The sequence below is a fragment of the Sinocyclocheilus grahami genome, unplaced genomic scaffold, assembly GCF_001515645.1.
Source record: "Sinocyclocheilus grahami isolate Dianchi unplaced genomic scaffold, SAMN03320097.WGS_v1.1 scaffold367.1, whole genome shotgun sequence".
Lineage (NCBI taxonomy): Eukaryota > Metazoa > Chordata > Actinopteri > Cypriniformes > Cyprinidae > Sinocyclocheilus > Sinocyclocheilus grahami.
In genome coordinates this window covers 344,362-361,645 of record NW_015505546.1, presented here as the reverse complement: position 1 = coordinate 361,645, position 17,284 = coordinate 344,362, and the positions used below count along the sequence as shown (strand labels likewise).

General features: G+C 40.2%; 1 protein-coding gene across 1 annotated transcript in view; it reads left to right on the top strand.

Moving 5' to 3' along the window:
* LOC107549252 (ryanodine receptor 2-like) overlaps window positions 1-15,817 on the top strand; it is a 17,606-nt gene extending 1,789 nt beyond the window's left edge. Inside the window, exons 2-4 of the mRNA XM_016230264.1 lie at window positions 3,714-3,833; window positions 11,274-11,375; window positions 15,776-15,817. Coding sequence (XP_016085750.1) covers window positions 3,714-3,833; window positions 11,274-11,375; window positions 15,776-15,817 — 264 coding nt within the window. The remainder of the gene's footprint in view (window positions 1-3,713; window positions 3,834-11,273; window positions 11,376-15,775) is intronic.
* Window positions 15,818-17,284: the final 1,467 nt, after the last annotated feature.

Genomic DNA, 17,284 nt, shown 5'->3' with positions numbered 1-17,284 from the left:
TCCTAGATGGCACGGCTTACGTGGCTGATGTAGCCGCCGCTTGATGAGGTGCAGCTGTGACCGATCAGCCTGTGATGATGATGGCCAGGCGCTCCTCGCTTGTTTCCAGGGCGACGCTGATGAAGCCTTGGGATGCTCGTCACAATATTTATATATATATATATATATACACAGTTCCACAGTTATTCTTGTAGTAGTAATTTCACAGTATTATCTCTTTTACTGTATTTTTGATCTGATAATAACAGCCTTGGTGAGCATAAAATACTTTAAAAATAAAAAAACGACTTCATTATTCCAAGCTTTTGACTAGTTGTATATATATCTTGTCTTGTGCATAGTTTTTGAATGCTTATTGAGTGTTTACTTATTATGCATTAAAATATATGTGGGTCATTATACTCCTACTTACAATAATTACATAGTTTCATAGTTTATTTTTAATCTAAGTTTTAATTTATTAAAGTTTTAATTGCAAAATGACTCAAAAAGGTAACAAGTGCCATATTTTTTTAAGCCACTCTAAACTCAGTCAGTCATTTTGGGCCGCAATAAACAAACATTCTGTAAAATCTTAGTAAGACTGTATATAACGTTGACTATGTACAGTGTAACATGGCCTCCTATTCCTTATTGCTGAATTGCGACACAACATATCATTGTAATGAGAATATTCAATATTCAATTGTCGTCAATATTCAGTGCCGTGTTCAAGGCAGATGATATACACCAGTATAATGGGAATACACATCAATTAATAACAGCTTAGAAAAAGTTGGCTACCAAGGTTTTGCACAACTTTGTTCTCATCAGGTAACACCCCAGCTTCCTCTGACCCCACTGAGACCTTTGTGACATCAGTGGTGATCAAGCACCTGTGTTTCTCATGCTCTTTGATACCCACAGGTGCCACAGCACATCTGTAAACACACAGTCGGACTCTTTAGAGAGTTGAGCGAATTAATTCAACTGAAAAAGCAGCTGTATCAGCTCACAGTCCATTAAATTGATATGATATGATATTCTTATTTTAACAGTTGGATAAATATAGAATATACAAATATTTATTATTTTAATAAATTTAAATATATATATATATATATATTTTGAATAATTATTTGTGTGATGTTTTTTTTTTTATAGTTTTATGTTTTATTATTGTTTTCAAAAATACAGTAAATATTTTTTACAATATTATATTATTACAAACTTTTCTATTTTTGGCAGACATTACTCCAAAGTGTCATATGATCCTTCAGAAACCATTCTTATTTATTATCAGTTATTATTTGTGCTCAGTTAATAATAATAATATCAATGCTGAAAACAGTTTTTGCTGTATTATTTATGAAAATATTTTTGTGGAAACAGTGAAAAGCATTTATTTGAAATAGAAATCTTTTGTAATATTTTATGTATCTTTTGCTATTACTTTTGATCTCTTTACTGTCACTTTTGATCAATTTAATGCATCCTTGCAGAATGGAAGTATTCATTTCTTTTAAAAAATCAAACTTACCCTAAACTTTTGAATTGTAGTGTACTTTATCACGGTTTCCACAGAAATATTAAGCAGCAAAAACTGTCTTCAACATTGATAGTAAATGTTTCTTGAGTACCAGATAAGCATATTAAAATGATTTCTGAAGAATCATGTGACACTGAAAACTTAATGGCTGATCACATCAATAAATATATATTTTTCTAATAAATTAAAACAGAAAAAAAATATTTTAAATTGTAATAATATTTCACAATATTACTGTTTTTACTGGATTTTTGATCAAATAAAGCTTTGGTGAGCATAACATAAGAGACTTAAGTAGAGTAGATCTAAGTTAAATCTTAATTATTCCAAACTTTTGACTGTTAGTGTATGTTTTATTAGAAATGGAATAACAGCGAGTGTATGAATGTATTTACTAACAATAAAAAAGAGCTGAAATGGAGCCTGTTTTTGCATATGCAAAGCTGGCACATGAGAGGTTCGAAATATGGGCATGTGTATCCTAGACCCATATAAAAAAGATGGGTTTTGACGGGTGTAGGAATTGGACACTTTTTGTTGCGGATGCTAATATAGTTGTCTTTATAGTTATCATGCTTAACAAGCCGTTTATGTGTGTATGCACCTGTTGTGAAGCCATTGGAAATAATGGGTGAGAACTGAGCAGATAAATATGCAAAGTGTCCAAAATTATAACTGATCTTGAAATAGTTGAAAGTACAGTATATCTTTGGCCACTTATTTTATAACATGTTCAAAATAAGTGTATTTACGGTTGTCTTGCTGTGAATCTAGGCTGTAATCTTATACCTGTTTTAAGAGGCAGAAATAAGTGTGACATATTGATAAGGCCCAGGTTTTCAGTTCGGTGCTCTTCCAAGTCTTCCCAGTTTGTCCTCCTACACTCTTTGTTCACTGTAATCTGCATGAGCTCTGAAGCATTTAAGCAACACATTAGCGCTGACTGTTTGTGTCTTGTGGTGTAAAGTGTTCCGCATCTGCCAAATCCCAGCGCTGCTCTGGGCCTATTTATACAAGGATGAGCTAAGCCAGCAGATCATGAGGCTCAGCACAGCAGCTTACCATGAGAACAAAGGCTCAGAATGATTTAGTGCTCACTACAGATACAGATGTTAAGTTACAGATGCTTCATTCATAAAAGATTTGTGTATGATTTTAGTCTTTCACATAAGGATCCAGTTCTATTCGTATATCACATTTTTTATAGGGACCATTGACTGATTTTAGAGTTGTTTTTTTTATTTATCCGTAGTGATGAGTATTGTACAAAATATTAAATTATGCTAATTTCTCATAATATTTTTTTTTGTGCATTTTAGTTATTTTTTTTGTTTACATTTTAGTACATTTCTGTCATCTAACACACAAATAAAGTTAATCTAAACATTAATAATTTTAATGTTAACACTGTTTAATTTATTAACACTGTTAAGAATGAAATCTTCATTAAATATTATCTCAAAATAAATATAATATTATAATGTTGCAGGTCTAAATTCTCTTGTAGTATTTAAAATAATTGGTTTTAATTTTCTTTAGTAATTTGTTTGTCATGTATTGAGCATAGAATTTTACTATAGCAGATATATTTTTTAAAGTAGCATAGATAGACTATATCAGCCATAAATGTAAAATAATTATCCCCTTATAGGTACTGAACCACTGTTTCTGTGCATCTCTAAGAATATTAAGTTAAGTGTTCATATGCTGCAGTATTTGAAAATATATGTATTTATTTTGAATTCTTAATAAATATTGTGTAAAAATGTGTTCATTTAACATTAATTTCATGTGTAATTATTAATAACATCAGGTACCCTGTACCTTTGATAGTAGTATTTATAAAACATTTTGGATGGTTGCTTTTGTCTCTGGGTTTTGAATATGGTCCAACAAGGAGTGTGAGTCACCCAGTGTTTTGCTATTTTGCTATATAAGTATCAGGGTTGTACTCTCTCTCTCGCTCTCTCACTCTCTCTCGGTGTGTGTGTGTGTGTTTGTGTTTATGTCTCACTGATCAGTGTGTTATCATTCAACATATTTTCACGTCTCACTATGAATAGGTATTTATTGCACCCCATTGTCACGAGTCATTGTCACCTTTGCCATCTGGGTCTGTTCATCCTCTCACATTGCATTTCTTCTGTTTTTTTCTTCCTTTCTCACAACCTGCTCTGGCTCACAGGAAGACCAAGTTGTGCTCCAGTGCACCGCGACTGTTCTGAAGGAGCAGATCAAACTATGTCTTTCCTGTGAAGGCTTCGGGAACCGTCTGTGCTTTCTAGAGACAACATCAAATGCCCAGGTATAGTGATCAAAAAAGTGGCAGAGTGTTGATATCCCAGGCAGGAATGCCACTCGTCATTACAAATATCCACTGTACCAAACTATTACAGTGTACCATGTTTTTCCCCCCATTTTTTTTTTAGCTATATCACAGTTATTTTATAAATACAATATAGCTACAGTGGGGCAAAAAAGTATTTAGTCAGCCACCAATTGTGCAAGTTCTCCCACTTAAAAAGATGAGAGAGGCCTGTAATTTTCATCATAGGTATACCTCAACTATGAGATATATAACAGTTCTTTTTGTAAGGCAAATAATATTACGTTTTATATGCAAGGTATTTTATTAGTATTTTTATATTTCTCATTTAAGTTATCCAGTGTACCAAACATATGTTCCCTTTCAGTCGGTCACTCTCACTGTCACGTCGGTGATGACTGACGAATTGGGATCTCGCCAGAGAGACCAATCCACTTCGAGTGTAACTAGACGAGCCAATGGACATTGGCTTGCGGATTTAGCATCTGCCTGCCACCACCGCAGCACGGGTATAAGAGGCAGCAGGTGCACCGCATTAATTCATCCTTTCACTTCGGAGCCGAGCGGTGGTGCATCTCTACTGCTCTCTACTTTGTGTTGCGGAGAGACAAGCGAGTGCGGGCGTTACGGCACAGCAGCAGTGGTCACGATCTCACGAAAAAAAAAAGAGATTGTCCTCGTGCAGACAGCCACACCAGGAGTGTGCGGTGGCCAGCTCCCCTGCGTGCTTCAGCACAAAACGAGCAATCTCTGAAAGAGCAACACGGGTGATCACGTCTTTTTAAAGATGTCTTATCACCCGTGCGTTTCTGGATGTGGTCGCTATCTGGTGCCTCAGGACGGTCACAATCGCTGCCTCAAGTGTCTAGGCATTAGTCATGCTGAGGAGGTGTTCGTGGATGGTGCATGTTCTTCTTGTGGGGACATGACCATCTCGGAGCTGCATAAAAGACTCCGCTATGTCAAACGTGGCAGAGTCCCTCTGCCTCTGCCGCGATCCAGCGCTCGTCCCGGCACCTGGGGCGGCGTTGCGTCCGGTGTAGTCAGAGGTGATTTGAGGGTTACTGTGAAGGCTTCCCCAGAGGGAGTTCCTCACCCCTCAAGCACTCCGCAGCCGGTGGAGCGGCCAGAGGGGCGCACTGGCTCCTCTACAGGATGGAGGGAGAGCCGGTCCCTCCAGCCGATATGAGGACAGGGTTTAACAGCCCTTACTTCACTGTGCCCAAGAAAAGCGGTGGGGTACAGCTTCAGCACTGGCTCCATGGCCGAGTCCCAAGGTGGGCATGGCGACACAGTACTCACCAGGTTCAGATTACACAGGCCTTCCGCAGAACCTTCAGTCTGTGGACAGATCCCTCATTCCTTCGGGGAGGAGTGCCCCTGGAACAGGAATCCAGGCATGCTGTGGTATTCACGGACTCGTCCACCGGCTGGGGAGCCACGTACAACTGGCACGCAGTTTCAGGGGTATGGAGGGGTCCCCAACTGCGTTGGCATATCAATTGCCTCGAGTTGCTGGCAGTATGCCTTGCCCTGAACCGCCACCATCGCGTATATCAACCGGCAAGGCGGTTTACGCTCCCGTCACATGTCGCAACTCACCCGCCACTTCCTCCTCTGGAATCAGAAGCATCTGAGGTCCCTTCGTGCCATCCATATCCCAGGGGTGTTCAATTGGGCAGCCAACGAGCTGTCTCGAGCAGCACTTCCAGGGGAGTGGGGACTCCATCCCCAGGTGGTTCAGCTGGTTTGGAGACGGTTCGGAGTTGCTCAGGTAGACCTATTTGCATCTCCAGAAACCACCCACTGCCAGTGGTTCTACTCCCTAACCGAGGCAACGCTCGGCACGGATGCACTGGCACACAGCTGGCCACGGGGCCTGCGCAAATATGCGTTCCCCCCAGTGAGCCTGCTCGCACATATACTGTGCAAGATCAGGGAGGACGAGGAGCAGGTCTTGTTAGTGGCTCCATATTGGCCCAACAGGACCTGGTTCCCAGAACTCATGCGCCTCGCGACAGCCCCTCCCTGACCAATTCCTCTGAGGAAGGATCTACTTTCTCAGAGACAGGGCACCCTCTGGCACCCGCGTCTGAACCTGTGGAAACTCCATGTGTGGTCCCTGGATGGGACGCGGAGGTTCTAGGTGACATTTGCCAGGGAGTATCTCTCACTATTGCTTCAACACGAGCGCCATCCACAAGACAGGCCTATGCGCTGAAGTGGAACCTGTTCGTCAAATGGCGTTCCTCTCACCAGGAGGACCCCTGGAGATGTTCAGTCAGAGCCGTGCTTTCCTTCTTGCAGCAAGGGTTGGAGCGTAAGCTGTCCTCCTCCACTCTTAAAGTTTATGTTGCTGCTATTTCTGCCCATCCCGACCCCATAGAGGGGAGGTCGGTAAGGAAGCACGATCTGGTCATCAGGTTTCTTAGGGGGACCAGGAGGTTAAATCCTCCTAGGCCTCCCTCCCTACCCTCTTGGGATTTGGCATTGGTGCTAAGAGCCCTACAAACTGCCCCTTCAAGCCTTTGCAGTCAGTCGAGTTGAAGTTTCTTTCTATGAAAACCCTACTCCTGACTTCATTGGCCTTGATCAAGAGGGTGGTGGACCTGCAGGCATTTTCAGTCGACGAATCGTGCCTTGAGTTTGGGCCGGCTGATTCAAGTGCAACACTGAAACCCCGACCCGGCTACGTGCCCAAGGTTCCTACCACCCTTTTCAGGGACCAGGTAGTGAACCTGCAAGCGCTGCCCCTGGAGGAGGCAGACCCAGCCCTAGTTTTGCTCTGTCCTCTACATGCACTGCGATACATGCAGTACGTGGATAGAACTCAGAGCTTTAGGACCTCAGAACAGCTCTTTGTCTGTTACGGTGGAGACAGAAGGGGAAGGCTGTCTCCAAGCAGAAGATGGCCCACTGGATAGTGGATGCCATCACCTTGGCCTATGAAGCACAAGGTGTGCCCTGCCCGCTCAGGCTGCGTGCTCACTCCACTAAGGGTGTGTCGCATCATCCTGGGCGCTGACTCATGGTGCCTCGCTAGCAGACATTTGTAGAGCTGCGGGCTGGGCGACTCCTAACACGTTCGCTAGGTTCTATATAGGGGTGGCACAATACCACTTTTTCAGAACTGATACCGATCCGATACAACAAGTTCTGAGTATCGGACAATACCGATACCGATCTGATACCAGCACAGTTTTTTTTTATACCTCAGTGTGTGTTGACCTGATCATCACTCTTTTGTGTGTTACACACAATCTACTAAATATAGACAACTTCATTATAAAGAAATAGAACAAATTAAAAAATATATAATAATAATCTATGAGAAAAATACTATTATAAACTAGGTTAGTGGATAATTCAGCAGCAAACATTACTCTACAAAAATGATGAGTTTACAATAATTTTTAATAAAATCTAAACATTTAGAGAAAAAACATTATTTAGTGGGGAAAAAATTTAAGTAAATAGGTGTAATCTGGTAAAATGTTACACAGTGCTCTTTGTATTGTATTATACATGAATGAAAAACTAGTAAATATTATTATATATAAATATATGCAATGAATTAAATACATTTCTTTTACATTTATAGCACAGTAATAAGGCAGCAACATACGATAGATAAGACAGAACAAGAAAGGCAATCTTTAACAATCTTTCATTGCACAAAAGTATTATAACATGAAAGGCTCCAATACAGAGTGGCACAAAGCGCTTATGTGCATCCCGTGTGCAGAATGATGCGCTTGAAGCAACAGAGAGAAAGGTTTAGAAAGGTTTTTAAACGACAAAACACTAATTTACAATCGAAATATCAGATTGTTCATGACATGATATGCAAATTTGTGAGTATTTTAAATAAAAAAGGAAAAACAAAATAAAAGTGATCCATCTGTCATACAGTGTTTTTGTGGCCGCGGTGTATCACGTGACAAGCATGACGAGTCGCCATGGAGGGGGAAACGCTCTAAAATAACGGTCGCCTTAAAAAAATCACTCTGGGGGGACAACTAGAATATTTTAAACTCACCACTGAAGAGTTTCGTCATCTTGTCTGTCATAATCAAACGCTACGCGCAGTTTAAATGGTGAATGGAGGATAACTGACAGCCGCAGCGGGGAGAAGAGTTTACTGGAGCTTGAATTTAACGACTTAAATATTCATCTGTACCTCACATTAAACTGTGGAACGGTCTCAGAACACTTGAAATATAGTGCACGGAAACTTTATGGTGCTTTATAATGTTTTTGTGCCTTTCGTGGGGCTTAACAATAACACCGAATAGTATATGCACAATATCGGATTTGGATCGGTCTTGTCTGTCCGATACCCTGATCCAGCAGAAAGTGGCAGTTTCGGAGCGATACCGATACTGTATATCAGATTGGCGCACCCCTAGTTCTATAGCCTGCGTGTCGAACCGGTTTCCTCCTGTGTTCTCACCTCAAACGGGTAGTGGCACTGAGAGGCCCGGTTCAGAGTCGGCTTGCTCCTAATTCTCCAGAGAGTTCCCTGACTGGGCAAACCCTGTCGAGTCTTCCAGCACTCTGGCGGCCAGACGTGGTGGAGCATCCGGCGCCAGGCCTTTCAGCCAATGAATTCCTGAAACCTGGTGCGAGGCTAGTGCCCATATTCGCATATGTGTATTTCCACGGTACAGTTACTAGGGCCGTGTTTCCCCTGGCAGACCATGTTCTGCCATCTCTAAATGATGCAGCCTGGGCCATTTCAGAGACTTCCATGTGCAGTAGAACCCTACAGGGTTACTCAACGTGAGTAAATGTCACTTAACCCCCTCTGAGAGGAGGTGACTCCACAGCATGCCCTTTCCAAATGGATAGGGCACGCTTTGCCAGTGTTATCCAAGTCCAACTGTTGGATTGCGAGGAACAGCTGTAGTCAACCTTCTCTGTGTAGAACCCGGTCCTGTCGTCTGCCTTATAGGAAGGACCAGGAGGAGGCACTGGAGGGGGCAGCACCTGTGGCGTGTTGGTAGGGATCCCAATTCATCGGTTATCACCAACGTGACGTAGAGAGTGACCGACTGAAAGGGAACATCTCTGTTATGTATGTAACCCTCGTTCCCTGAAGGAGGGAACGGAGACGTCACGTCCCATCGCCACAGTTGCTGTACCACCGCTGAGCGGCTGGGTCACCGGCTCGGCTCCTCAGCGAAAACATTAATTAATGCGGTGCACCCGCTGCCTTTTATACTCGCATTGCGGTGTGTGGCAGCCAGATGCGAAATCCTCATGCCATTGGCTCGTTTAGTTACACTCAAAGTGGATTGGTCTCTCTGGCGAGATCCCAATTCGTCGGTCATCACCGACGTGACGTCTCCATTCCGATAGTGGATGCCATCACCTTGGCCTATGAAGCACAAGGTGTGCCCTGCCCGCTCAGGCTGCGTGCTCACTCCACTAAGGGTGTGTCGCATCATCCTGGGCGCTGACTCATGGTGCCTCGCTAGCAGACATTTGTAGAGCTGCGGGCTGGGCGACTCCTAACACGTTCGCTAGGTTCTATATAGGGGTGGCACAATACCACTTTTTCAGAACTGATACCGATCCGATACAACAAGTTCTGAGTATCGGACAATACCGATACCGATCTGATACCAGCACAGTTTTTTTTTATATGCACAATATCGGATTTGGATCGGTCTTGTCTGTCCGATACCCTGATCCAGCAGAAAGTGGCAGTTTCGGAGCGATACCGATACTGTATATCAGATTGGCGCACCCCTAGTTCTATAGCCTGCGTGTCGAACCGGTTTCCTCCTGTGTTCTCACCTCAAACGTGTAGTGGCACTGAGAGGCCCGGTTCAGAGTCGGCTTGCTCCTAATTCTCCAGAGAGTTCCCTGACTGGGCAAACCCTGTCGAGTCTTCCAGCACTCTGGCGGCCAGACGTGGTGGAGCATCCGGCGCCAGGCCTTTCAGCCAATGAATTCCTGAAACCTGGTGCGAGGCTAGTGCCCATATTCGCATATGTGTATTTCCACGGTACAGTTACTAGGGCCGTGTTTCCCCTGGCAGACCATGTTCTGCCATCTCTAAATGATGCAGCCTGGGCCATTTCAGAGACTTCCATGTGCAGTAGAACCCTACAGGGTTACTCAACGTGAGTAAATGTCACTTAACCCCCTCTGAGAGGAGGTGACTCCACAGCATGCCCTTTCCAAATGGATAGGGCACACTTTCCCAGTGTTTTCCAAGTCCTACTGTTGGGTTGCGAGGAACAGCAGTGGTCGACCTTCTCTGTGTAGAGCCCGGTCCTGTCGTCTGCCTTATAGGAAGGGTCAGGGGCCTACACAGGGCACTGGAGGGGGCAGCACCTGTGGCATGTTGGTAGGGATCCCAATTCGTCGGTCATCACCGACGTGATGTTGAGAGTGACCGACTGAAAGAGAACGTCTCGATTACGTATGTAACCCACGTTCCCTGAAGGAGGGAACGGAGACGTCACGTCCCGTCGCCACAGTTGCTGTACCACTGCTGAGCTGCCGGGTCACCGGCTCGCAGGAATGCGGGAAGTAGGTGTGCTGAGGGGGCTGCAGCACCCCCTGTTTTCACATGGTTGCAAATGCAACGCCAAGTTTGTTCATTTAAATGTATTCAGCTTTAGCATTTAATAATTTATTTGTAATGATCTCTGAAATGTAAATTGTAAGTGGCCTGTAATAAACCCATGTTTATCTTTATAAACATGATAAAATTTTACTTGTGATGTTTTCTATATGGGATTATTAGCCTAATCCTCATGAACACGTGACGCTAGCGACCAGTTTTGTTGTGTCAGGCAAATAATACTCATAAATAATACAAATTTAAAAAAAAAAGTATAATAATGATAACTTTTGTATATATTTTAATTGTTATATTTTTAATTAAAGTGATTACATTTTGTTATTTATTTTAATTTATATAGAAGTATTTTTAAATTAAATATTATATTTTATATGCATTATGTTATTTTAATAATATTTCAACATTTCTCATTACAATATCCAGCATACCATATTATTTTACTATATCACAAGTTATTTTTGTCAGGCAAATGATGCTCAATGCTAAAAAAACAAAAGAATAGTTTTTTCTTTAAATTATATGCTTAGTTTTTATTAAAATTGCTTTTTAGATGCATGTTGTTATTTTATTAATATTTTATCATATTTAATATGTCTGTACACAAATACGTTACAGTAGACAAAGAAAATGTGCTGTGCTGCATATATTTACAAGCACTGCTGAAAGCAGCAATCAACATTTTTCACAGCTAAAACGATTTTTTAAAGATCCCATGAATCGGTAAGGGTATCATGCCAGTGTAACATCTGTATTTGTTTTTTTTAAAATCCATTAATTATGCATAATTCCAAAAATGTGTGCTGCTTTGTCTTCGTCTGCAGAATGTGCCGCCTGATCTGGCAATCTGTGCCTTTGTATTGGAGCAGTCGCTCTCAGTACGAGCCCTGCAGGAGATGCTGGCCAACACCGTGGAGATGAACGAGGTGAGAGTCTCCATGAAGGAGAGAGAGAGAAGGGTGGAGAGCAGGGAGCACTTCTAAAAGCAGAGGGTCAAAAAGAAAAGGAATGGTGAACAAAGTTTTGGGATAATTGAAAAGATCTAAATGTTACGTCCTTTTGCAATTTACATATACATACAGTATGATGTAGCCTGTAGAGTTAAAGGGGTCATATGATGATGCTAAAAAATAACATTATTTTGTGTATTTGGTGTAATGAAATGTGTTTATGCGGTTTAAGGTTAAAAAAACACATTATTTTCCACATACTGTACATTATTGTTTCTCCTTTATGCCCCGCCTTTCTGAAACGCGTCAATTTTTACAAAGCTCCTCGTGCAAGCAAAGTGTGCTCTGATTGGCCAGCAATCCAGTGCGTTGTGATTGGCCGAATACCTCAAGCGTGTGACGGAAATGTTACACCCCTACCATACTGTGATGCCGTGACCTGGTGCAACGAGACAAAATCAATAAAACCCATTACAAACGAGGCATTTGTTGCGTCCAGTGGGGACATAATTACTGATTATAATGACTTATACTGTCTTTTTATGTGTTGCGTTGCAAACATAAAACCATGTCTGCATTTGTGATCGGAGAAACGACAAACAAGTGCTACTCTACACTGCTCAAAACTTGCGTTTGAATCGTCAGTGGGAAATTCTTTAAATTTGAAAACATACTTACAGGCTGTGAGTCTGAACAGTCGGCATTGTAGGCTACTCTCCAAGGTTCAGGAAATAGTCCTCCATAAAATGCATTGCACACACACAAATATTTGGTTGAACTGTTCTGGAACAGTGTTGTAAATACAACTTAACCACTGATTTCTAGCCGTGTCCTCTTTTGGAAAGCTAAACAAAGTAGTTTCGCTTTCACAACAAAACACACAGCATCTCCACGACATGCGGTGGCGGCAACCAGGGCCGGACTGGGACGTAATTTCAGGCTGGGAAATCTCAAACTCATCCAGGCCACACAGATAAAAAGGGGCCAACATTTTACCTTTTAGGGTACAACAGCTTGTCACTGTAGCAGTACTCTTTTTTTATATTTGTAACTTTTTTACTCCTAATAGGTACATATTAGTACCTTAGAGTAGTAATTCGTACCCTTAAGGTACTAATTTGTAGGCCTACCTATTAGGGGTAAAAAAGGAACAAATATTTCCTTTTAAGAGTACTGCTACAGTGACAAGCTGTTGTACCCCAAAATGTAAAATTTTGGCCCCTTTTTTTCTGTATATAGCCTATGCATCCACAACAATTTCTGAAACCACAGAAAACCCTAATATTTGTATGGCCATCACATAAAAAGGTCTAAACCCTTAGTCTAAGGCCATGGAAAATAATTAAAGGTTCTCTCTTGCACTGCACCTTCACTTCCTTTTCCCTTTTCTTAATTTTCCCCAATATCTCGGTCTCTCCCTTTTTTGCTGTCACTTCTTCACCAGCAGGTCTAATGTTATGAACAGAACTGTGTCCACCTTGTTGAAAACAACCACCTCATTTCAATGTGTTGTTAGCACAGAATGTTATTTATCTTAAAATGACTTAAATACCCTAGATTTAACAAACCTATATTACATACAGATATACACTACCAGTCAAAGGTTTTTTAACAGTATGATTTTTAATATTTTTAAAGAAGTCTCTTCTGCTCACCAAGTCTGCATTTATTTGATCCAAAGTACAGCACGAGCAGTAATATTGTGAAATAGTTTTACTATTTAAAATAATTGCTTTTGATTGGAATATATTTTAAAATGTAATTTATTTCTGTAATCAAAAAGCTGAATTTTCAGCATCATTACTGCAGACTTCAGTGTCACATGATCCTTCAGAAATCATTCTAATATGCTCATTTGCTGTTCAAGAAACATATTTGTTGTTATCATTATCATCAATATTTAAAACAGTTGAGTACATCAGGGTTTTTTTATGAATAGAAAGATCCAAAGATCAGCATTTATCTGAAATAAAAAGCTTTTGTAACATTATTCATGCACTATACCAAAAGCCTGGAGTCATTAATTTAAAAAAAAATTGAGGGGGGGGGTTATAGAAATGATTACTTTTATGTAGCAAGGATGCTTTAAATTGATTTTTAAAATGATGATAAAGACATTTATGTTACAAAAGATTTCTATTTCAGATAAATGCTGTTCTTCTGAACTTTCTATTCATCAAGGAAACCTGAAAAAAATCTAATCTGTTTTCAACATAATAATAATAATAATAATAAATGTTTTTTTTTGCAGCAAATTAGCATATTAGAATGATTTCTGAAGGACCATGTGACACTGACGACTGGAGTAATGATGCTAAAAATATAGCTTTGCATCACAGGAATAAATTACATTTTAAATTATATTCAAATAGAAAGCAGTCATTTTAAATAATACAAATATTTCACAAATGTTGTTTTTGCTGTATTTTGGCTCAAATAAATGCAGGCTTGGTGAGCAGAAGAGACTTCTTTAAAACACATTAAAAATCGTACTGATCAAAACCTTTTGAGTGGTAGTGTATTAAATGTCAAAACCTACAATATATTTGTTGAAAAAATTTAATACTGAACACACTATTGAATTATTGGGCTGTGACTGCTTATTTTTGTGTTGCTGTCTGCTCTAGCTCCCTCCCTCCCTGTACAATAAATCCATGTGAATATCTGTCTCTGCTAAATGTTTTTAATGTAACTTTGCAATCGATATTGATGTCCTTTAGCACAGTATTCTGAATGATGATAATACTGGGGTGCTACTGATAGCTTAACAGATACTAGCAGTTTATTACTCAACTAGGTTAATAAAGATAAAACAATCTAGCGTATTTACAGATGAAACTGACCTGCACTTGAAGCCCTGAACAGGTCAGTGATGTAGCTACATTTCACTGCTGCTTCTGGCTGCTTCCTCTCTTTCATCGAGTCGCGCATCGGTTCTGTTCGGAATCGTTTGACAGAAGCATGGAACAAACGTGAGCTGATTCGTATAGCGCAGCGCTGCCAGTCAAGTCTAACCGATTTATGATTTATTATCGATTTATTATCGAATGACAAAATCGTAAATGACCACTTTGGTACATTGAGAAGGCATAAATATAAAATATTAATAATAATGATAACTTAAAAAGAAAAGAAAAAAAAACAGGGCAGCGGGCCAAATCAGCTGCCAGGCCACCGGGAATTCTCCCAGTGCTCCCGATGGCCAGTCCAGGCCTGGCGGCAACAACAATATTACAGCGAGAATCAAAGTTACGCCTTCTTTCTTTGCGTGAACATTTGGGCGGCGTTATGCAAATCTTCCCACACAGTGACGTAGACATGTGGGGGCGTGTTTAAACGAGGCGTTTTAGAATGGTGTGGACAAGTCTTAACTTTTATAAAGAATATTTCTTTGGGTTTGAGACTTCAGTCTTTGCAACTTTAGGGATCTTATCTATTCACGGAATCGTTTGACAGAAGCATGGAACAAACGTGAGCTGATTCGTATAGCGCAGCGCTGCCAGTCAAGTCTAACCGATTTATGATTTATTATCGAATGACAAAATCGGAAATGACCACTTTGGTACATTGAGAAGGCATAAATATAAAATATTAATAATAATGATAACTTAAAAAGAAAAGAAAAAAAAACAGGGCAGCGGGCCAAATCAGCTGCCAGGCCACCGGGAATTCTCCCAGTGCTCCCGATGGCCAGTCCAGGCCTGGCGGCAACAACAATATTACAGCGAGAATCAAAGTTACGCCTTCTTTCTTTGCGTGAACATTTGGGCGGCGTTATGCAAATCTTCCCACACAGTGACGTAGACATGTGGGGGCGTGTTTAAACGAGGCGTTTTAGAATGGTGTGGACAAGTCTTAACTTTTATAAAGAATATTTCTTTGGGTTTGAGACTTCAGTCTTTGCAACTTTAGGGATCTTATCTATTCACAAACAGCTTGTAACACTCCAAAGAGAAAGGAAAACTTGAAATCGCATCAAATGATCCCTTTAATAAAGAAAATTTACAGTGAAAATTTGGTTTTAAAATGAGTGATCAGAAAAACAGCTAAAGGGGGTGCTGAAGATATACAGTATATATATAGAGAGAGAGAGAGAGAGAGAGGATAGATAGATAGATAGATAGATAGATAGATAGATAGATAGATAGATAGATAGTAAACAGTTTCAATGTGTTGTCAGATTTTTGGACCCCATTATACACACACAATTTTAATCCTTCTCTATTTTGTTATATTTTGGGTGCATAAGGTCATCTAAAACCCATATTATTAGAGGTATATTCTGATGTTAGAAGGTAGATTTGTTAGTGTAACTTAATTTCCTGTACTTTTTGTCTCTCTCCTTACCTTTCATCTCCCTTTCCTGCCAACTTTAGGCAGTCGATTTGGATAAATGGGTATGTCTCATGTCTCAATAGATAGATAGATAGATAGATAGTAAACAGTTTCAATGTGTTGTCAGATTTTTGGACCCCATTATACACACAATTTTAATCCTTCTCTATTTTGTTATATTTTGGGTGCATAAGGTCATCTAAAACCCATATTATTAGAGGTATATTCTGATGTTAGAAGGTAGATTTGTTAGTGTAACTTAATTTCCTGTACTTTTTGTCTCTCTCCTTACCTTTCATCTCCCTTTCCTGCCAACTTTAGGCAGTCGATTTGGATAAATGGGTATGTCTCATGTCTCATCGTAACCTCAGCACCCTTCTTCTCCTCTGTATCTAAATCTCCTACTCAGTGTCCAGTGTGGATGAAATAATGCTGTAGCTCTTCTTCACTTCTAAACCTTTACTTCTGTCTGACCTTTGACCGCTGTCACCCGTTCCTCACTTTGTCTGGTTTGGTTGGAGTTGGAATCCCATTTGATCTCCAAATGGCATTTCAAATGACACCTCGTCCGTGTGTATAAGTGTGTACATTTGTAAGAAAGAGAGAGAGAAATAGAGAGAATTCCAGTGTGTAAGATGAGCTCAGTGCCACTGAGTCCTGGTAAAGGATATGAACTTCAGTGTACGGCCCACAACACTAACACTCATTCCTGGACATGAAAGCTGATAAGCAGGTCTACATGAAACCTGTGGCCACACAGATCTGCAGATTTCAAATGTAATTCACAAACTTGCCCGTGGCTTGTTTATTTATTAAATATTTTGGCAAATTTTATTATGTTTTCAGCTATCAAAAAGCGTTATCTCTCTATTTATACCTGTATTACAACATTGTTTTACATTTTTCAAAAACCTAAAACTCTGTTTGTTTCCATTCACAATGTTTTGCGTATGCTTTGCCCCTGTCATGTTTATTTATTAAATATTTTGGCTAATTTGATAATGTTTTCAGCTATCAAAAACTGTGTAGTCTTCTAAACTGTTTAACAATTTTACTTTATTCATATTACCAACTAATTCTGCAGCATTCAAGAGATTTTCCACAAACAAACAAACAAATAATAAATAGCTAGCAGGTTCTATGGGCTTCAGATCCATAAAGAAAACCTCATACAAACTCAATTAGAGATGCTTATCTGGAAAAAGATCAGCCAAATTAAGATAAATAAAAAAAATTCTCCTATTTTTCACTACTAACTACTGGCCTCCTCAGTAGTCATTTATGCTAACATCGACCTTTTCATTTCATCTCACCTCACCTCATTGGTGACAATTCTGGCATGATATACTCACCCTCATGTCGCTCCAAACCTATATGACTTTCTTCTGTACATTATTAAAAAAATTCTCCTTTTGTGATCCAAAAACGGATTTGGAGCAACATAAGGTTGATAAACAATGTTAGAATTTTCTTTTTTGGGAGAACCAGCTCTTTAAGGTCTGCTACGGTGCGCTCTCTCTCTCTCTCTCTCTCTCTCTCTCTCTCTCTCT